Raw genomic sequence first — 22,243 nt, 5'->3', positions numbered from 1 at the left:
TACTAAAATTAAATATTCTTCTCCAAAGAAACTAAACGCCAACGAAATGAAGTGTATTCTTATCTTGTCAGCCTTTGTTGCAATTGTGGGTATGGCTGCAGTCACCACAGCTCATCCCCAAAGAGTTTACGTGCAAAAGCTGCCTTACTATCCACCACCAACTCAAGCACCAAGACCCATTCGAGTAAGACGTTCCCCAGACGATGCTCCCTTGAGGTAAGTTATCGGCAACACAAAGTGAAACTATTTCTTCTAATTTCAAAATTTTCTTTTATAGTAAGGGCGTTTCCATTGCTACCAATTCCGCCTCTGGCAATCTGTACTCAGGACCCTCCAATAGAGTCGATGCCAAGGTAACCCAGAGTCAGACACATTTTCCCTCTGGCCGAATTGCTGAAGGCTCCAGTGGCTCCATTGCTTGGTCCAATTCCCATGGAGTGGGAGCCTCACTCAGCCGTGACATTAACAAGGGTGTCAGCGACACCTTCAGCAAATCGGTGAATCTTAACCTACTCAACACTGACAGAAATCGTTTGGATGCCATCTATTCTCAGTCAAATATTAGACAGAACAATGGTTTTGGTTTCAATAAAAACAGTGGTTCCTTGGATTGGTCCAATGCCGGTGGTCATGGTGCCAATGTTGGTCTTTCGCGTTTCGAAGGCATCGGAAAGCAGGGTTCCATTGGTGCCCACACAAATCTCTTTAAGTCGGATAATGGCAATACACGTCTCGATGCTTATGGAGGAGGCTCAAAATGGTTGAGTGGGCCATTTGAAAATCGACGTGAATTTAATTTTGGATTGACGGGAAGTCATTCATTCCGTGGTTAGTTTGGTTTTTTTTGTTTTGCAAAATATGTTCCTAATTATTTATGTATATGAGTGATTTTTTTTTTTTTTGGATTATAAAATAGAAGCTTTTAAAAATGAAAATAAACTTATTTGGCTTTCATTGTTGAAGAATAGACTGCATCTAAATCATAGGAAATTTAAACGGCCCTATAGCTGAACTTTTAGTTTCCACTTTGAATGTTATCATACTCAAAAGGATAATATTAGACCATAACACAATCTTAGCTGAGGAGCAGAGGTTAGTAGATTAGGTTGAAAGGCACGCTACAAGCAACCTCAGTTACTAGCCACTTCACTCGAAGACCTTAGTTCTATTGGGTTGCCCAAAAAGTAATTGCGGATTTTTCATATAGCCGGCGTTGACAAATTTTTTCACAGCTTGTGACTCTGTAATTGCACTCTTTCTTCTGTCAGTTATCAGCTGTTACTTTTAGCTTGCTTTAGAAAAAAAAGTGTTAAAAAAAGTATATTTGATTAAAGTTCATTCTAAGTTTTATTAAAAATGCATTTACTTTCTTTTAAAAAATCCGCAATTACTTTTTGGGTAACCCAATAATTTAATTGTGGTCTAAACCGGATCATATCTTTATATCGCTCTAATAGAAGAGTAAATCTTTTCTTATATCATTTTTTGCCTAAGAAGAGATGCCGGGAAAAGAACTCGACGAATGCGCTCCATAGTGGAGGGTATATAAGATTCGGCCCGGCCGAACTTAGCACGCTATTACTTGTTTGTCCATAAGCAGGTTAAGTTCGAAGATGGGCTATATCGTACTATATCTTAATATAGCCCCCATACAGACCGTTCCGCCGATTTAGGATCTTAGGCCGGTTAAAGCCACATTTATTAACCGATTTAGCTGAAATTTAGAACAGTGAGTTGTGTTAGGCCCTTCGACATTCTTCTTCCATTTGGTCCAGATCGGCCTAGATTTGGATATAGCTGCCATATAGACCGATCCGCCGATTTAGGGTCTTAGACCCATAAATGCCACATTTATTATCCGATTTAGCTGAAATTTGCGACAGTGAGTTGTGTTCGGCCCTTCGACATCGTTATTCAATATGGCTCAGATCGGTACAGATTTGGATACAGCATCCATATAGACCGATCTCTAGATTTAAGGTTTTGGGGCCATAAGAGGTGCATTTATTGTCCGATGTCGCCAAAATTTGAGACAGTGAGTAAAGTTAAGCCCCTCGACATACTTCTGTAATATGGCACAGATGGGTCATGTTTTGGCTATAGCTGCCATATAGACCGATCCGCCGATTTAGGGTCTTAGGCCCATTGAAGCCGTATTTTTTATCCGATTCAGCCGAAATTTGGGACAGTGAGTTGTGTCAGACCCTTCGACATCCTCCTCAATTTGGCTCAGATCAGTCCAGATTTGGATATAGCAGCCATATAGACCGATATCTCGATTCAAGGTTTTGGGCCCATAAAAGCCGCATTTATTGTGTGATGTCGCCGAAATTTGGGACAGTGAGTTGTGTTAGGCCTTTCGACATATTTCTGCAATTTGGACTAGATCGATCAAGCTTTGCATATAGCTGCCATATATACCGTTATCTCGATTTAAGGTTTTGGGACTATAAAAAGCGCATTTATTGTCCGATATCGCCGAAATTCGGGACAGTGATTTGTGTTTGCCCCTTCGACGTTCTTCTGCAATTTGCAGGCAAAGATATCAGATTTATGTGTCTCTATTCCTTGCTTATTAAGACCCTGGAACATGAAGTCAGTTGAGAGTGCCCTGGTTACCCACTTGTTTAAATCACAGACATTTTAAGCGGCATCTCGATAAAAAGGACAACACACTACCGGATTTTAGGGCATTGAGGCGGTCTTTAACAATGTGGATTCTGCCATAGATACGGCACTCAGATATGAGGCCTAGTCTCAAGTATATCAATGATACGGCCTGTTCCACCATATGTATGGTATATCTGGAGGCCGTTGACAGGATATGTCACATATGCTGTATTTAGATTTGTACAACACGAAATTTTCTTGAAAATACATTTTTAGACAAATTTTCGGGAATTCGTATTCTAATTTTCATTCTGATAAGGATTCAATTCAATTATGATGAAACCTTTAAACTTTTAAGACTGGGCAACACTGATCAGGACCTCATTTCTCCATATATTCGCCCCAAAAATACGAACTGTATCTACGCCACATTCAATTGAAATTTGAACTTTCAATAGAAGACTTGTTTCAAAGCCAAAGATCGTTCACCTTTTCTTTTTCAACTTTGTGTCTGTGTGTGCGTTGCGTTGTTGTTATCAATTTGGTATAGAATAACACCAAAAAAAACAACAAAAACAAGTCTTTTATTGAGCCAAAAATGACGAAAAATAAAATAAAATTGAGTGGTAAGTATCTATGGCCAATAATGGACAACGAGACAGGTCATTAGCGATCTATGTTTTGATTCGTACTATTGGTGTGTGTGTGTGTGTGTAGGTGTGTGTTTGGCGATTTGCATGAATTTTTGGATTATTTCATTTAAGAATATATCTCGGAATTTATTATGCATTTGGAATGTTTCGCATTATACTTCGATTCAACCGCAGATGCCGTATTGTGTGGTGCTATGTTTTGTTGTGTTATGAGAGATAGGCATCCAATTGTGCTTCTACAAAATTCAATGCGTCATAGATTTAATGACTATTGTCAAAATCATGATGATGAGATAAGAAAACATGGATGTGGAAGAGATGCCAGATGATGATGATGTTGATAGAAGATGGGTGTTAATTTAGAGACTTTGAAACTTAAATAAGAGGTAATAAAAGTAAATGTGAATGTGGTTGTAAAAAAATTAGAAAAATTAAAATTTTGACAAGCCTTTCGTCCTTTCTACTTAAAATCATAGAGCGTTAAGTGGATATACGAAACCCAGCGAGTTGCTCAGATACAAGCAGCATGCGTCAAGAAAAGGTAGGTGGAGAACGCTTTATGCGCTTTATGGGTAAAGTTAGGTTAGGTTGAAAAGAGGGTGCAGATATTAATCCTAAGCCAGTAATCGGCTTGTTGTGCGCTCTAAACACTATAAAGTAACCTCTTAAAAGATAATTTTAAGTTAGGAATTCCATGCTACTTACAAAATCCTTAATTGTTTTGAATGCGACTCCCCTAAGTTGGTTCATGTCTGATATTGTGTCTCCATCTATGTACCGGTATCTGTTGGACGCGAAAGCCGGGCAATGACAAAGGAAATTCTCCAACGCCTCATCATCTACCCCACATGCCCTACACATGCTATCTCTTGCCGCACTGATTTTACCTAAGTGAGGTCGTATGTGTACCGTTGTGATAGCAATAGCTATACTGACCTCCTTCTTGCTTCCTTTCAGTAATAGCCTCGTATTCTTACGATCTGGATCCCCCCATAGGATTTTCGCCGTCCTACCGACCGTTTCGCTGTTCCACAATGTTGCATGCGCATTCGTCGCCCACTCCCTTAACTTGGACTGCGTCGACCCGAAAGGTTTCGGGTTAACCAAATTTATTGACGGCAGTCCTCTGGCCTTCACCGCCAAATCGTCTACCCTTTCATTTACCCTTACTCTGTTATGGCCCGGCACCCAAACGATGCGGATTTTCCCATCCTCAGAGAAGGCGTTTATCTCCTTTTTACACTGCAAGACTGTTCGTGACCTTACCGTCTTTTATTATTATATAAAGATGTTCAGACTCGACGTCCTTGCGTTAGCACCACCCCACTTCACGCATTCCGTGATCGCCCGGATCTCCGCCTGCAGGACCGTATTATGGTCAGGCACTCTAAAACAGATGTCAGTCCCGACGAACCAAAGTGATCTCGTTGTGATAGATGGAAGGCATTCATCCAGCTTGTTAGATGTACGATCGATCCGTGAAGCGAATATATGGGTTGCCCAAAAAGTAATTGCGGATTTTTTAAAAGAAAGTAAATGCATTTTTAATAAAACTTAGAATGAACTTTAATTAAATATACTTTTTTTACACTGACAGAAGAAAGAATGCAATTACAGAGTCACAAGCTGTGAAAAAATTTGTCAACGCCGACTATATGAAAAATCCGCAATTACTTTTTGGGCAACCCTAGATACGGATCATTACCTTGTTGCAGCAAACGTTCGCACCCGTTTGAAAATGACGAGAAAAGTACAATCTGATACTTCACGGAAGCTGAACATTGAAAAGCTGCAAACACAACAGATGGCAGCGTTATACTCCACTCGACTGACCCAAGTGCTTGATGAAAGCACTCCTTGTTCTGATGATATAATGGCGCAGTGGCAAACTATTGTTCACTCCATGGAAAATGCCGCGAAATCCGTACTTGTGTGCCGGAAGCCTCTTCCAAGAAACCCACGGTACGACGTAGAGTGTCGAGATGCTACTGAAGCCAAGAATGCGGCTTATAGAGCAAACCCTGCAAACAGGAGCTACGAAGGAGAGGTATCGGGAGAAAAGGAGAGAGGATAAACGTCTATTCCGCAGTAAGAAATAGGAAATGGAAAGACATGAGTTTGAGTGAAATGAGATGTACAGAAGTCAGAATGAAGGCCGGATATTCTACCAAAGAATCAAACATCAAACCGATGGTCTTGGTGCAGGCACATTCTCCTGCAGAGACAAAAAAGGAAATCTGTTAACTGATACAGATAACATGCTGAGGATATGGAAAGAACATTTTACCCAACTGCTAGTGTCCGACGTTGACGGCGGTATTCTATACCATCAATGATGATGGTATAGAATGTTTACCTCCTAGTCAGAATGAGGACCAAGTAGCGGTGACCCGACTCAAGAACAACAAGGCAGCAGGAGCCGACGGATTACCCGCTGATCTATTTAAGACCGGATGCGACACGCTTATAAGGCGTATACATCAGCTTATCTGCTCAATCTGACTAGAAGAACGCATACCCGATAATTGGAACCTCAGCATACTATGTCCCTTACACAAGAAAGGAGACAAGATGGAATGTGCCAACTATCAGTTCAATCAGTTTCCTCACCATTGCATACAAAATACTCTCGAGGGTACTGTGTGAAGGATTTAAAGCTAAAGTCAGTGAGATAATTGGGCCCTATCAATGCGGCTTTAGATCTGGTAAATCCACCCTAGACCAGATATTCACACTGCGCCAAATCCTAGAAAAGACCCGAGAAGGACAAATCAACACCTACCATCTCTTTGTTGACTACAAGGCAGCTTTGGATACCCCTTTTACGTTCAAAGGTGTTTCAAGACATGTCTGAGTTTGGTATCCAAATGAGTATTGAGGAGACAGCCCGTCGCAGTTCGAATGGCGGCATTCTAACAGATCTGAGTATTAATCCACTGCGTGTCACAAAGCTAACAAGACCACACGGGCGCTACATAACTTACCACAGACCGGCTTATCGCTTTCTACATGGTCAACAAGTTTTCTTTGTCAGCACGCCAAGTGCTGCCGGGAAGTGACTTGAGGACCTTGTTTCTACTTTTGACCTTATGGCAAATTTCTGTGACATGTGGGAAGAATGGGTAAGAGCTGTCAAATGTGACGCCATTTTTTTTTTTTGGGAAACTTGATGGTCGGAATCTTTTCTCTTAATCGATCATCATTTTCAGCGCAGTATTACCTTCTCGCATATTTGTAGTGAACAATGTGGCTGAAGATTTGGTGGCAGATATCTTCAGATCTCTTACAGGGAAATATGAGGCAAGTTCGTTGAGGTAGATGTTCAACCTAACGCAGATGTCTTCAATGCGTCGGGGCCTGATGCCGTGATCGTACAATCGTCAGCATGTGATACAATCTCTATACCGTATGGTGGAGGGGAGGTGAAGGGGAGGATAGGTAGAGGTTTAGTAGCGACGGAGATATAACCCCTCTCTGGGGAAATCCCTGTTTCATGTTTCACGGGTCTAAATCCCATCTCAGTCAGCATCCAGTCAAATGCCATCTTCTGCATAGCTGATTCGACGCCATGCCCCTTGGACATCCACTGCGTAGCTGACGGATTTAAACCCCTTATCAGTCAGCATCCATAATAGACCATTTATTGTTGTTGTTGTGCCATAACAACAATAAATGCTCTACTATGGATGCTGACTCAGATGGGGTTTAAACCCCTCAGCTGCGCAAAGGATGTCTAAGGGGTAGGACACCGAATAAGCTATGCAGAAGGGTCAAAAGGATCTTGGAGATGGCAAACGACTGGATTACATCTACGGATCTGAACGTAAACCCAGAGAAGACTGAAATCTGACTGTTTACGAAAAAGACGAAGACGAGCCAATTTGAAGCCCCTTAACATAATGGAGTGATCTTGGATAGGAAGTTAAACTGAAAGTGCCAGGAGCATTCTAAGAAAGCTCACAAATGTTCGGCACTATGTAAACTGGCCATTGGCTCGAAATGGAGCCTTAATCCGGGGATAGTCCATTGGCGTGATAAAACCAATATTAATCTACGCCTCAATAGCTTGATGGACGGCGATAGAGAGAAAGTTCAACATTAGTACATATCTTGGAATAGGCGGGGCGATGAGGACCCCGACTGTTAGTCACTGGAGACTGTTCTTGAGGTCTCCTTTTTTACAGACGGGTATGAAAGATGTACCGCATTGCGACACCTCTTTACATATTTTTCCCATGAGCATTCGATTAAGGAACAGGGGATACTTCTCTCACATAAAAGAGTGCAGTTCTATTTAAGTTTCACCTCAATGATATGGCGCCTCTTTTTTACGCTTGACAGACGGCGATAGAGAGAAAGTTCAACATTAGGACATATCTTGGAATACGCCGGGCGATGAGGACCCCGACTGCTAGCCACAGGAGACTGTTCCCCTGAGGTCCCCCTTTTTTTAGACGAGTGCGAAAGCCGTACCGCCTTGCGACACCTCTTTACATATTTTTCCCATGAACATTCGATTATGGAACAAAGGATACTCTCATATCAAAAAGTGCAGTTCTATTCATGTTTTACCTCAATGATATGGTGCCTATTTTTTATGCCGAGTCCTAATGGCGCACAGTGGGAGAAAATCGAAAAAATGGTTAGAGCTGAGGAGTTTTCAATATTCTGATGCAGTTTAAAAAAAAAACACTAACAATATAAGTTTTAACTGAATAATTAGATATGGACACTTATTGCAGCAAAGTTTTTGTTAATTTTGTCAGAAATCCAAATCATGCATACAAATAGAACCACAAATGTCTTCGTAAATTGCAAAATACGAAGCCAATCTCGGCCAAAATTTCAACAAATAAAAATTAAAACTCGTATATCGCCGAAACCGGCGGAGATATGGTAGACCCGTAGAGATTTTTGAGCACTATCCAGCAAAGAAAGTAATTTCAAAATCGGAACACAAATGAAGATTTGGCAGCCCGAAAGATTTTTCGAAATTTCGAGGTGACCAACTTTAGTGGCTTACCAACATGTCGAGGTGACCAACTTTAGAGGCGCCCGGACAACATATGACCGATCTCGCTAACATTTCAGCTCTACCCACTCCAAATTTCAAAGAGATATCCCTACACGTTCTCACTCGGCATATTTTTTTAATATTTTTTTTTGTGATTTTCTCCCACTGTGCGGCTGTTTGAGAAGTTTTTTAATATGGCCAGTTACCTTACAAATATCGCCAGAATTTGTAAGGTGATAACCACCACAGAAATTTTTTTCTTATATTCATACCGGGATTTGAACCCAGTGGTTCGGCGTTTTATGCGGACATGCTAACCTCTGCGCCACGGTGGCCTCCCACATGCAGGCTATAGACATAAACATAGACTATGAGACAGCCACTACGGCTATGAAACTCAAGGCGTTGAATAAAGGTTAGGAGCCGATCATGCAATGAGCGGTAAAATTAAAGCGGTGATAGAAAGCCTGAATGATATGGATCGATGATTGTGGATCGGAAAACTGGATAGACACTTGAGGTTGAGTCCTAGGCACTGCTGCCAGCGGCATAGTAATTGATTGACGAAACTCTAGATTAGTCATCTGGTAGTTCATGCTACACGGATGGATCAAAGCTAGAGGACGGAGTGGTGGGCTTAGGGAACTACAATGAGGACACAGGAACTGAGAACTCTTTCCGATGGGCTAAGCATAATAAGGTGCTCCAGGTGGTGGTATAATGTTAACGCGAGGACTTCGAGAGTAAACATCTTTACGGACAGTAAACTGACCATTAGAACTATAACAACCAGGAAGGTAAGTCTGCGAACAGACTTGAAGTCTTGGTTGATTTCGACAACACCATGGTTGAAGGGTGCAGGATGACGAAAATCTCATGGGGGAATTCGTGATAAAACGTGGCAGTATTTCATATCTTATTGCCAGGCTTACGTGGCTATCATGCTCCAGCACTTGAGTGCGGATACTATACCAGACTTGAACCAACTTTAGAGCATTTAGGTTCAGGATTTTGTGAACAGCACGGAAAATCTGACATATATCTCTCCGGGACGTTTTTCGGATTTAGAGCGCACAACAAGCGCACTGGTTTCGATGTAGGACCTCAATAGCATGGAGCGCATTATAATCAGCAGCTTCTTTTCAATCCTACCTAACCATTGGAAAAATATGAGACTCAAACAAGTAAAACCATGCTGAGTTCGGTCCGGGCGAATCTTGGGAACTCATCTTCATGGATTCTGCTAAAAATGTACACACTTGAACTAAGTTGAAGGGGGCATAAGCACTTTACAGTCATATCAACCAACAATTTAAACTCCAAATGGCCGACAAACCGGGTTTATTTCGAAGCTATATCAGGTTATAGACCGATATGGACTTAACATAATTGTTTATAGTCTCAACGGAACAGTAGCGGAAACTGAGTCTTTCTGCTCTCTTACTGCGCTTGGGAGAGCTAGGGGACTTATTCAGCCCCGTTTCAGAGCAAAAGCATGCTCAACACGCACTCTATAGTCATTGGGTATATAGAGCATCTCAATTTAAGAAAGGTGTTGATAAAAATATATGGCATATCAGAAATCACGATCCACCATGCCACTCAAAGTGTTCTGACAATATGTTCGAAAAATCACGAAAGTAATCATTCATCCTATTCATTAATAATTCCACGTGTCCTTTATATAAATATTTATTATCTACAATAAACAAATTACTTAAATTGTTGTCCCATAAAAAAATCTATAAAAGTCTTAATAATTTAATAAAACAAAAAAAAAAAAGCTTTACATATTAATTCAGACAGTTCGTTGCTATCCCTACCTTGAAATCGAAATTAACCATGAATTTCATATAAAAAAAAAAAATTAAAAGCACAAAAATTATGCCAACAAAACGAAAAAAAAAATTAAGACGACGGCAGCGACAAGTATATCCGCCCGCCATCAGCTTCTTGTTGTATTGCCAGCTGAATTCGAGGTACTTAATGGCTTTGATTGTTGGCGTAATTGAATTGACATTAAAATCAAAAACTTGTTTTCAATGGCTTTTTTCTCTTTCCGCTTGAAAAAAATGTACAACAAAAAAAAAAAAATAAAAAAAAAATGAAATAAAATCCTAACAAACTTTTGCAAAGTCAATAAAAGAAATCAATAAAGCAGCAGCAAACGCGTTTAAACAAAGCCGGACTCTTACTTGAGGGTGATGAAGTAGAGATTTTTAAAGCAAAAAAAAAAAAAAGAAAACTATCCGTAGAGAAAGAAAAAATGTCGGTTGAAACTGGTTTAATAAATTTGCCCTAAAAAACCTAAATTCAGCATAGCTGAATAAGGTTTTCTATAGAAAAACCCAAATTCAGACTGGCTGAGTAATGTTTTCTATAGCGAAACCTAAATTCAGCCTGGTTGAATAAGGTTTTCTATAGAAAAACCTAAACTCAGCCTGGCTGGATAAGGTTTTCTATATAAAAACCTAAATTCAGCCTGGCTGAATAAGGTTTTCCTATAGGAAAACTTTAATTCTGCCTGGCTGAATAAGGTTTTCCTATAGGAAAACTTTAATTCAGCCTGGCTGAATAAGGTTTTCCTATAGGAAAACTTTAATTCAGCCTGGCTGAATAAGGTTTTCCTATAGGAAAACTTTAATTCAGCCTGGCTGAATAAGGTTTTCCTATAGGAAAACTTTAATTCAGCCTGGCTGAATAAGGTTTTCCTATAGGAAAACTTTAATTCAGCCTGGCTGAATAAGGTTTTCCTATAGGAAAACTTTAATTCAGCCTGGCTGAATAAGGTTTTCCTATAGGAAAACTTTAATTCAGCCTGGCTGAATAAGGTTTTCCTATAGGAAAACTTTAATTCAGCCTGGCTGAATAAGGTTTTCCTATAGGAAAACTTTAATTCAGCCTGGCTGAATAAGGTTTTCCTATAGGAAAACTTTAATTCAGCCGGGCTGAATAAGGTTTTCCTATAGGAAAACTTTAATTCAGCCGGGCTGAATAAGGTTTTCCCAAAGGAAAACTTTAATTCAGCCTGGCTGAATAAGGTTTTCCCAAAGGAAGACTTTAATTCAGCCTGGCTGAATAAGGTTTTCCCAAAGGAAAACTTTAATTCAGCCTGGCTGAATAAGGTTTTCCCAAAGGAAAACTTTAATTCAGCCTGGCCGAATAAGGTTTTCCCAAAGGAAAACTTTAATTCAGCCTGGCTGAATAAGGTTTTCCCAAAGGAAAACTTTAATTCAGCCTGGCTGAATAAGGTTTTCCCAAAGGAAAACTTTAATTCAGCCTGGCTGAATAAGGTTCTCCCAAAGGAAAACTTTAATTCAGCCTGGCTGAATAAGGTTTTCCCAAAGGAAAACTTTAATTCAGCCTGGCTGAATAAGGTTTTCCCAAAGGAAAATGTTAATTCAGCCTGGCTGAATAAGGTTTTCCCAAAGGAAAACTTTAATTCAGCCTGGCTGAATAAGGTTTTCCCAAAGGAAAATGTTAATTCAGCCTGGCTGAATAAGGTTTTCCTTTAGGACAACTTTAATTCAGCCTGGCTGAATAAGGTTTTCCTTTAGGAAGACTTTAATTCAGCCTGGCTGAATAAGGTTTTCCTTTAGGAAAACTTTAATTCAGCCTGGCTGAATAAGGTTTTCCTTTAGGAAAACTTTAATTCAGCCTGGCTGAATAAGGTTTTCTTTTAGGAAAACTTTAATTCAGCCTGGCTGAATAAGATTTTCCTTTAGAAAAACTTTAATTCAGCCTGGCTGAATAAGGTTTACTAAAGGAAAACTTCAATTCAGCCTGGCTGAATAAGGTTTTCTAAAGGAAAACTTCAATTCAGCCTGGCTGAATAGGGTTTTCTATGGGAAAACTCTAATTCAGCCTGGCTGAATAGGGTTTTCTACAGGAAAACTCTAATTCAGCCTGGCTGAATAGGGTTTTCTACAGGAAAACTCTAATTCAGCCTGGCTGAATAGGGTTTTCTACAGGAAAACTCTAATTCAGCCTGGCTGAATAGGGTTTTCTACAGGAAAACTCTAATTCAGCCTGGCTGAATAGGTTTTCTACAGGAAAACTCTAATTCAGCCTGGCTGAATAGGGTTTTCTACAGGAAAACTCTAATTCAGCCTGGCTGAATAGGGTTTTCTACAGGAAAACTCTAATTCAGCCTGGCTGAATAGGGTTTTCTACTGGAAAACTTTAATTCAGCCTGGCTGAATAGGGTTTTCTATAGGAAAACTCTAAATTAGCCAGGCTGAATAGGGTTTTCTATAGGAAAACTCTAATTCAGCCAGGCTGAATAGGGTTTTCTATAGGAAAACTCTAATTCAGCCTGGCTGAATAGGGTTTTCTACAGGAAAACTCTAATTTAGCCTGGCTGAATAAGGTTTTTTATTCCGCCTCGCTGAATAAGGTTTTCCATAGAAATTTAATTCAGCCTGCCTGAATAAGGTTTTCCTATAGGAAAACTTTAATTCAGCCTGGCTGAATAAGGTTTTCCAAAGAAAAACTCTAATTCAGCCTGGCTGAATAGGGTTTTCCTATAGGAAAACTCTAATTCAGCCTGGCTGAATAGGGTTTTCCTATAGGAAAACTCTAATTCAGCCTGGTTGAATAGGGTTTTCCTATAGGAAAACTCTAATTCAGCCTGGTTGAATAGGGTTTTCCTATAGGAAAACTCTAATTCAGCCTGGCTGAATAGGGTTTTCCTATAGGAAAACTCTAATTCAGCCTGGCTGAATAGAGTTTTCCTATAGGAAAACTCTAATTCAGCCTGGCTGAATAGGGTTTTCCTATAGGAAAACTCTAATTCAGCCTGGCTGAATAGGGTTTTCCTATAGGGAAAACTTTAATTCAGCCTGGCTGAATAGGGTTTTCTACAGGAAAACTCTAATTCAGCCTGGCTGAATAGGGTTTTCTACAGGAAAACTCTAATTCAGCTTGGCTGAATAGGGTTTTCTACAGGAAAACTCTAATTCAGCCTGGCTGAATAGGGTTTTCTACAGGAAAACTTTAATTCAGCCTGGCTGAATAAGGTTTTCTATAGGAAAACTCTAATTCAGCCAGGCTGAATAGGGTTTTCTATAGGAAAACTCTAATTCAGCCTGGCTGAATTGGGTTTTCTACAGGAAAACTCTAATTCAGCCTGGCTGAATAGGGTTTTCTATAGGAAAACTCTAATTCAGCCTGGCTGAATAGTGTTATCTATAAGAAAACTTCAATTCAGCCTGGCTGAATAGGGTTTTCTATAGGAAAACTTCAATTCAGCCTGGCTGAATAAGGTTGTCCTATAGGAAAACTTTAATTCAGCCTGGCTGAATAAGGTTTTCCAAAGAAAAACTCTAATTCAGCCTGGCTGAATAGGGTTTTCCTATAGGAAAACTCTTATTCAGCCTGGCTGAATAGGGTTTTCCTATAGGAAAACTCTAATTCAGCCTGGCTGAATAGGGTTTTCCTATAGGAAAACTCTAATTCAGCCTGGCTGAATAGGGTTTTCCTATAGGAAAACTCTAATTCAGCCTGGCTGAATAGGGTTTTCCTATAGGAAAACTCTAATTCAGCCTGGCGGAATAGGGTTTTCCTATAGTGAAAACTTTAATTCAGCCTGGCTGAATAGGGTTTTCCTATAGGGAAAACTTTAATTCAGCCTGGCTGAATAAGGTTTTCCTATAGGGAAAACTTTAATTCAGCCTGGCTGAATAAGGTTTTCCTTTAGGAAAACTTTAATTCAGCCTGGCTGAATAAGGTTTTCTTTAGGAAAACTTAAATTCGGCCTGGCTGAATAGGGTTTTCTATAGGAAAACTCTAATTCAGCCTGGCTGAATAGGGTTTTCTATAGGAAAACTTTAATTCAGCCTAGCTGAATAAGGTTTTCTATAGAAAGACCTAAATTCAGCCTGGCTGAATAAGGTTTTCTATAGAAAAACCTAAATTAAGCCTGGCTGAATAAAGTTTTCTATAGAAAAACCTAAATTCAGCCTGGCTGAATAAGGTTTTCTATAGGAAAACTTTAATTCAGCCTGGCTGAATAAGGTTTTCCTATAGGAAAACTTTAATTCAGCCTGGCTGAATAAGGTTTTCCTATAGGAAAACTTTAATTCAGCCTGGCTGAATAAGGTTTTCTATAAAAAAACCTAAAATCAGTCTGGCTGAATAAGGTTTTCCTATAGGAAAACTTTAATTCAGCCCGGCTGAATAAGGTTTTCCTTTAGGAAACTTTAATTCAGCCTGGCTGAATAAGGTTTTCCTATAGGAAAACTTTAATTCAGCCTGGCTGAATAAGGTTTTCCTATAGGAAAACTTTAATTCAGCCTGGCTGAATAAGGTTTTCCTATAGGAAAACTTTAATTCAGCCTGGCTGAATAAGGTTTTCCTATAGGAAAACTTTAATTCAGCCTGGCTGAATAAGGTTTTCCTATAGGAAAACTTTAATTCAGCCTGGATGAATAAGGTTTTCCTATAGGAAAACTTTAATTCAGCCTGGCTGAATAAGGTTTTCCTATAGGGGAAACTTAAATTCAGGCTAGCTGAATAGGGTTTTCCTATATGGAAAACTTTAATTCAGCCTGGCTGAATAAGGTTTTCCTATAGGAAAGCTTTAATTCAGCCTGGCTGAATAAGGTTTTCCTATAGGAAAACTTTAATTCAGCCTGGCTGAATAAGGTTTTCCTATAGGAAAACTCTAATTCAGCCAGGCTGAATAGGGTTTTCTATAGGAAAACTCTAATTCAGCCTGGCTGAATAGGGTTTTCTATAGAAAAACCTAAATTCAGCCTGGCTGAATAAGGTTTTCTATAGAAAAACCTAAATTCAGCCTGGCTAAATAAGGTTTTCTATAGAAAACATGGTTGTAAAATATTTCTTTTGATAAGAAATTTGCATGTTTTCAGCTGATGTATTCGTTTCATTCCTCCTAATTTGGACAAAATATTCTGTTTATCAATAAGCTGTTTAATTTATGTGATTTTCAAATCTGTATTTCCATGTACTGAAAGCGGAATTAAGAATTTTGTATCCCCCAGCCCCTTAGATGGAGATAATACTGACTCACTTTTGAAATTTATTCCGAAGTTACGAAATTAGTATCTTGCTTCCCATCCTCTTTTATTGAAGAGGGCTATACGCTTAAGTTGACGTGAAGGGAGATAATATTGACTCACCTTTTGAAATTCGTTCGGTTTCAAAACGGCAAACTCGCAAATTTTGTTTTTCAGCTTACAAGGATTGATAAATGAACACTTTTTTTGTTGGCAAAAATTTTACCTCAAACACGTGAAAATTTCAAAAATATTTTTAAAACGTTTTGTTTTGCTTTTAGTATTCTTTTAGCATTCTTTGAACAAAAATGAACAGTGATGACGACGGGATGATACTCCAGCAACAACAACAAACACGTCACGTTATTACTTCACGTTTGGCTTTGTGATCAACTTTAGACAAAGGAAAAAATTTATGACTTAAACAGCTGACAGAGGGAAGATTTGATTTGTATGTCGAGCAAAATTTTAACGCCACTCTTAAAACACTTTTGTTTAATAAATCACTTCAAATATTTTCAGCTGTTGTTTTTTCACTTTTTGTTTTATTTTTTTGCGAATTTCTTTTAAACACACACACACGATCTTTTATTTATGTTTTTCTCAATTCTTTTTGTGGTTTAACGTAAATTCTTCAGAATATCAACTTTGGTTTGAAAACGCATAACAAAGCGCGTGCGCAGCAACTTTTTTCTGAGTTGCGCACCTCGCAAAGAGCTAAACAAATCTGTGGCCAACATTTTTCTATGATCAAGACTTTGGCTTAGAGTTGGCTGTTTTTTGGGTTAAAAGCTTTTAGTTGAGTTGAAAGCTTACTCAGCGAAAGCTTACTCACCAAAGCGGTTAAAATTTTCAAATTTGAATGTCTATATGTTTAAATTTGTTGTCTTAGAGCTAGGTACTGCTTATGCCTAAAAGTACTTGAAATAGTTCATTAAACTCCATTTTGGTTGTTTGTTTGAGTTTCCTTTCTCAATTGTTTGATGTTTAACCGTGGTTGAGTTGAGGGTGATTGAAGTGTTTCTAATTGATTTCATCTAATGATGCGTTCATTTGCCCATAGTCGCTATATACTATGAATGTGGGTTACTACTGACATGAGCTGGATTGATGTTGAGCTAAACTTTTCTGTTTTGAAGTTCCGATGTATGATTGACACATGGTTGGCTTCCATATTTTACATGAAATGAAATTGATTGATTTATGATCATTTCACTTTCTGGAAGAAGCCTCTTCTAAAAGATGTGAGATGGCAGATAATTTGCATTCCTTTTACAACTATCACCAGAAATTATTTAACTAACAAGAAAAAGCGCATTTGCAGAAATATTTCTATAAAGTTTCAATAAAATCGGTAAAAAAAATTTTTCGATCAAAGTTTATGGAATCACCGTCAAATATGGACTTTTTAAGCCTTGTTTTTGAAGGGTTTTAGTCCATTAAAATTTTTATATGGAGGCTATTGCAATTTTTACCTATGAGCTAAGCTCAATGAAAAGATGCCTCCTTTCTATAGCCGAGTCCGAATGGCGTGCCGCAATGCGACAACTCTTTGGGGAGAAGTTTATACATGGCTGCCATAGCAAGTGGTACAGTGCCTCACAAATGTCGCCAAAATTAGTAGGGGATAACCATTGCTGAAAATATTTTCTGATATTCAAGCCAGGAGTCGAACCCAAGCGTTCAGCGTCATAGGTGGACTTGCTAAACTTTGGGCTACGGTGGCCTCCCGATAAAATCCGATGTAGGTCTATATAAAACTTAAACTGCCTATGGCTATCAAACAAACAATTGTGAGTTGTATAAGGCCCTTCGACATTCGTCTTCAATTTAGCTCAGATCGGTCTAGATTTGGATATAGCTGCCATATAGACCGATCTCTCGATTTAGAATATTAGGTCCATAAAAGGCCTATACCAGTTCGGTAATAAGTCTAATACCAAACGGTACTAATAATTTTATCTTTCATCCGATAGTGTTTTAGTACCATACGGTGTTACTATCAATACCGTATGGTACTGAAATGAGCATGTTTGGTATTAACATTTCTCTGCGTGCGCCCGCTAGTGGCTCTTTTTAAGAAGAACAAGTAAGAGCGTGCCAAGTTCGGCCGGGCCGCATCTTATATACCCTCCACCATGGATCGCATTTGTAGAGTTCTTTGCGCGGTATCTCTTTTTAGGCGAACAAAGAATAATGAATTAGAACTTTATGGTATTAGAGCTATATCAAGTTATAGTCCGATTCAAGCCATAAATGAATGCTGAACATTGTAGAAGTCATTGTGTAATATTTTAGTTCATTCGGATAAGAATTGCGCCTTGTAGGGACGCAAGAAGCAAAATCGGGAGATCGGTTTATATGGGAGCTGTATCAAGCTATAGATAGATTCAGTCAAGGGAGAAGCCGTTGAACAAAATCAGCCAAATTGGACAATAACAGCGCCTTCTAGAGGCTCAACAAGTCAAGATCCCAGATCGGTTTATATGGCAGCTATATCAGGTTATGGAGAGATATGAACCATACTTAGCACAGTTATTTAGAAGTCATAACAAAACACCTTATGCAAAATTTCAGCAAAATCGGATAAGAACTGCTTATATAGCAGCTATACCAGGTTATGAACCGATTTGAATCATACTTAGCATAAATGTTGAAAAATATACCAAAACACGATGTGCAAAATTACATCCAAATCGGATAAGAACTGCGCCCTCTAAAAGCTGAGGAAATCAAGACCTAAGATCGGTTTATATGGCAGCTATATCAAGTTATGGACCGATTTGACTGAAATTTTGCGCTTAGTATTTTCGTATCACTGCCTAGAATTGCGTCCTCTAGATGCTCACGAAGTCAAGACCCAAGATCGCTTTATATGACAGCTATATCAAAACGTGGACCGATTTTGCCCATTTACAATCCCAACCGACCTACACTAATAACAAGTAAAAGCGTGCTAAGTTCGGCCGGGCCGAATCTTATATACCCTCCACCATGGATCGCATTTGTCGAGTTCTTTTCCCGGCATCTCTTCTTAGGCAAAAAAAGAATATAAGAAAAGACTTGCTCTGCTATTAGAGCGATATCAAGATATGGTCCAGATTGGACCACAATTAAATTATATGTTCGAGACCTGTGTAAAATGTCAGCCAATTCGAATAAGAATTGCGCCCTTTGTGGGCTCAAGAAGTAAAATAAAGAGATCGATTTATATGGGAGCTGTATCGGGCTATAAACCGATTCAGACCATAATAAACACGTATGTTGATGGTCAAGAGAGGATCCATCGAACAAAATTTCAGGCAAATCGGATAATAATTGCGACTTCTAGAGGCTCAAGAAATCAAGATCCCAGATCGGTTTATATGGCAGCTATATCAGGTTATAAACCGTTTTAAACCTGATTTGACACAGTTGTTGAAAGAAAAAATAAAAAACGTCATGCAAAATTTCAGCCAAATCAGATAGGAATTGCGCCCTCTAGAAGCTCAATAAGTCAAGTCCCCAGATCTGTTTATATGACAGCTATATCAGTTTATGAACCGATTTGAACTATACTTGGCACACTTGTTGGATATCATAAAAAAACATGTCGTGCAAAATTTCATTCCAATCGGATAAGAATTGTGCACTCTAGAGGCTCAAGAAGTCAACACCCAAGATCGGTTTATATGGCAGCTATATCAAAACATGGACCGATATGGCCCATTTACAATACCAACCGACCTACACCTATAAGAAGTATTTGTGCAAAATTTCAAGCGGCTAGCTTTACTCCTTCGGAAGTAAGCGTGCTTTCGACAAACAGACGGACGGGCGGACGGACGGACAGACGGACGGACATGGCTAGATCGACATAAAATGTCACGACGATCAAGAATGTATATACTTTATGGGGTCTCACACGAATATTTCGAGTAGTTACAAACAGAATGACGAAATTAGTATACCCCCCATCCTATCGTGGAGGGCATAAAAAAAACCATTAGCCTGAAAGGGTTAAAAACAAAACAATTCTGCGGAAAGCAGCAAAATATTGATAGCGAAACCAACTGTCTTTCAGAGTTAAAAAAAAAATACCTTTAAATTTTATGTGAATCCCAAAAAATGTTGCCTTTCGGGGAAATTTTTTTCCTCTATGCCAAATATTCATAAATACCATAAAAATGCACCATTTCTTATGTGAATTCCCTGGCAGATGGTGAATCGCTGTACAAATGCTGCACAACTGATAAGAATGTATCTTTCAAGTATAAAAGCAACGGTAACAAAAATGAAAAGCATCAGTTACATTCCAAATACTAAAATTAAATATTCTTCTCCAAAGAAACTAAAAGCCTACGAAATGAAGTGTGTTCTTATCTTGTCAGCCTTTGTGGCAGTTGTGGCTATGGCTACAGTCACCACAGCTCATCCCCAAAGAGTTTACGTGCAAAAGCTGCCTTACTATCCACCACCAACTCAAGCACCAAGACCCATTCGAGTAAGACGTTCCCCAGACGATGCTCCCTTGAGGTAAGTTATCGGCATTACTAAGAGAAACTATTTGTTCTTATTTCAAAATTTTCTCTTATAGCAAGGGTGTTTCCATTGTCACCAATTCTGCCTCTGGCAATCTGTACTCAGGACCCTCCAATAGAGTCGACGCCAAGGTAACACAGAGTCAGACACATTTTCCCTCTGGCAAAATTGCTGAAGGTTCCAGTGGTTCGATTGATTGGTCCAATTCCCTTGGTGTGGGAGCCTCGCTTAGTCGTGACATTAACAAGGGTGTCAGTGACACCTTCAGCAAATCGGTGAATCTTAACCTACTCAACACTGACAGAAATCGTTTGGATGCCATCTATTCTCAGTCAAATATTAGACAGAACAATGGTTTTGATTTTAATAAAAACAGTGGCTCCTTAGATTGGTCCAATGCCGGTGGTCATGGTGCCAATCTTGGTCTTTCGCGTTTCGAAGGCATCGGAAAGCAGGGTTCAGTTAGTGCCCACACAAATCTCTTTAAATCGGATGATGGCAACACACGTCTCGATGCTTATGGTGGAGGCTCCAAATGGTTGAGTGGGCCATTTGAAAATCAACGTGAACTTAATTTTGGTTTGACGGGAAGTCATTCATTCCGTGGTTAGTTTAGTATTTTTGCAATAATTGTTTCAAACTATTTATTATTTTTATTTTATGAGCAATAAAATATAAATTATTCATATGAAAGTATTTTCAGTGTTTCGAAAATTTAAAATGGAAATAGAACGAAAGATTGACTTAAGCATTAGTACATTTTTTTCATCGACAAAGCGGTTATCAAAGTCGCAGACTATGGAGACCATGGGTCTAAAATCAAAATTGAGCATCCGCTTTTCAAAGACGAAGTCCGACCGTCTGGTGGTGTCTTTAAAGAGTAGCTAAGTATATCCAAATTTGAACCGATTTCAAGGTAATAGATGTGGGAAAACAGTAGCAGATGCACATAGCTAGAGATGGGCGATGGGTAAATACCCAAAAGGTATTTACCCGGTAATTGGGTATTTACCCATTGATATCCAAAAGCTTGGTATTTATAATTTTGCAGATATCATGGGTACAAAAATATTATCCAAACAATTTGATGATGATTTCGTATTCTTTGTATATAAACCTGATCTCATAACAAGTAAAAAGGCATTAAGTTTGGCAGGGCCGAATGTCGGAAGGCTTAAGATAACCCACTGTTGCAAATTTCAGCGAAATCGGATAAAAAATAAAGCTTTTATGGCCTTCAGACCCTTTATCGGGAGATCGGTTTATATGGCAGCTATATCTAAATATTAACCGATCTAATCTATATTTAGGTCAGATGTCGGGAGGCTTCAAATAACCCACTGTTCCAAATTTCAGCGAAATCGGATAAAAAATAAAGCTTTTATGGCCTTCAGACCCTTTATCGGGAGATCGGTCTATATGGCAGCTATATCTAAATATGAACTGATCTAATCTATATTTAGGTCAGATGTCGGGAGGCATAAAATAACCCAATGTTGCAAATTTCAGCGAAATCAGGTAATAAATAAAGCTTTTATGAACCTCAGACCCTCTATCGGGAGATCGGTCTATATGGCAGCTTTATCTAAATATGGACCGATCTAATCCATATTTAAGTCAGATGTCGGGAGGCTTAGAATAGCCGACTATTTTAATTTTCAGTGAAATCGGATAAACAATAAAGCTTTTATGGGCTTCAGACCTTTTATCGGGAGATCGGTCTATATGGCAGCTATATATAAATATTGACCGTTCTAATGCATATTTAAGTCAGATGTCGGGAAGCTTAAAATAACCCACTGTTGCAAATTTCAGCGAATTCGGGTAATAAATAAAGCTTTTATGGCCTTCAGACCATTTATCGGCAGATCGGTCTATATGGCAACTATATATAAATATAGTCCGATCTGTGCCATATTTACTTAAGATGTCTGGAGCCTTAGAATAACCTACTATTTTAAATTTCAGTGAAACGGGGTATTAAATAAAGCTTTTATGGTCTTCAGACCCTTTATCCTGAGATCGGTCTATAAGGTCTATTATAAAAAATTTATAAAAAACAAGCAAAAAGGCTGGGCGGAACTTTGGGTACCCACCACCTCGGGTATATATGTAAACCACCTTTCGCCAAAATCCGGTGCAAAACTCATACCTTATGTCCCATAGCAGAAATATGTGGAGGGGCTTAACTTAACTCTTTGTCCCAAATTTCGGCAACATCGGACAATAAATGCGCTTTTTATGGCCCCAAAACCTAAAACCGAGAGATCGGTCTATATGGCAGCTATATCCAAATCTGGACCGATCTGTGCGATAATGCAGAGGTATGTCAAGGGGCTAAACTTAACTTACTGTCCCAAATTTCGGCGACATCGGACAATAAATGCGCCTCTTATGGGTCTAAAACCCCAAATCGGAGGATCGGT

At 39.0% G+C, this 22,243-nt stretch overlaps 2 protein-coding genes across 2 annotated transcripts in view; one reads left to right on the top strand and one right to left on the bottom strand.

Annotated features, from left to right (window-relative positions):
* LOC106086448 (uncharacterized) overlaps window positions 1-15,986 on the bottom strand; it is a 187,455-nt gene extending 171,469 nt beyond the window's left edge. The window contains exon 1 of the mRNA XM_013251130.2: window positions 15,420-15,986. The gene's annotated coding sequence lies outside the window, so the exon portion shown is untranslated. The remainder of the gene's footprint in view (window positions 1-15,419) is intronic.
* Window positions 32-20,513, top strand: LOC106086445 (uncharacterized). The gene is made up of 5 exons (XM_059361400.1): window positions 32-216; window positions 278-828; window positions 15,150-15,154; window positions 19,495-19,811; window positions 19,873-20,513. The coding sequence occupies exons 1-5, from the start codon at window positions 47-49 to the stop codon at window positions 20,426-20,428; spliced, it is 1,599 nt and encodes a 532-aa protein (XP_059217383.1). The 5' UTR covers window positions 32-46; the 3' UTR covers window positions 20,429-20,513.
* Window positions 20,514-22,243: the final 1,730 nt, after the last annotated feature.

This window comes from Stomoxys calcitrans, chromosome 2 (assembly GCF_963082655.1).
Source record: "Stomoxys calcitrans chromosome 2, idStoCalc2.1, whole genome shotgun sequence".
NCBI classification, from domain to species: Eukaryota; Metazoa; Arthropoda; class Insecta; order Diptera; family Muscidae; genus Stomoxys; species Stomoxys calcitrans.
The sequence above is the reverse complement of the archived record's forward strand: the minus strand, read 5'-3'. Positions and strand labels throughout refer to the sequence as shown.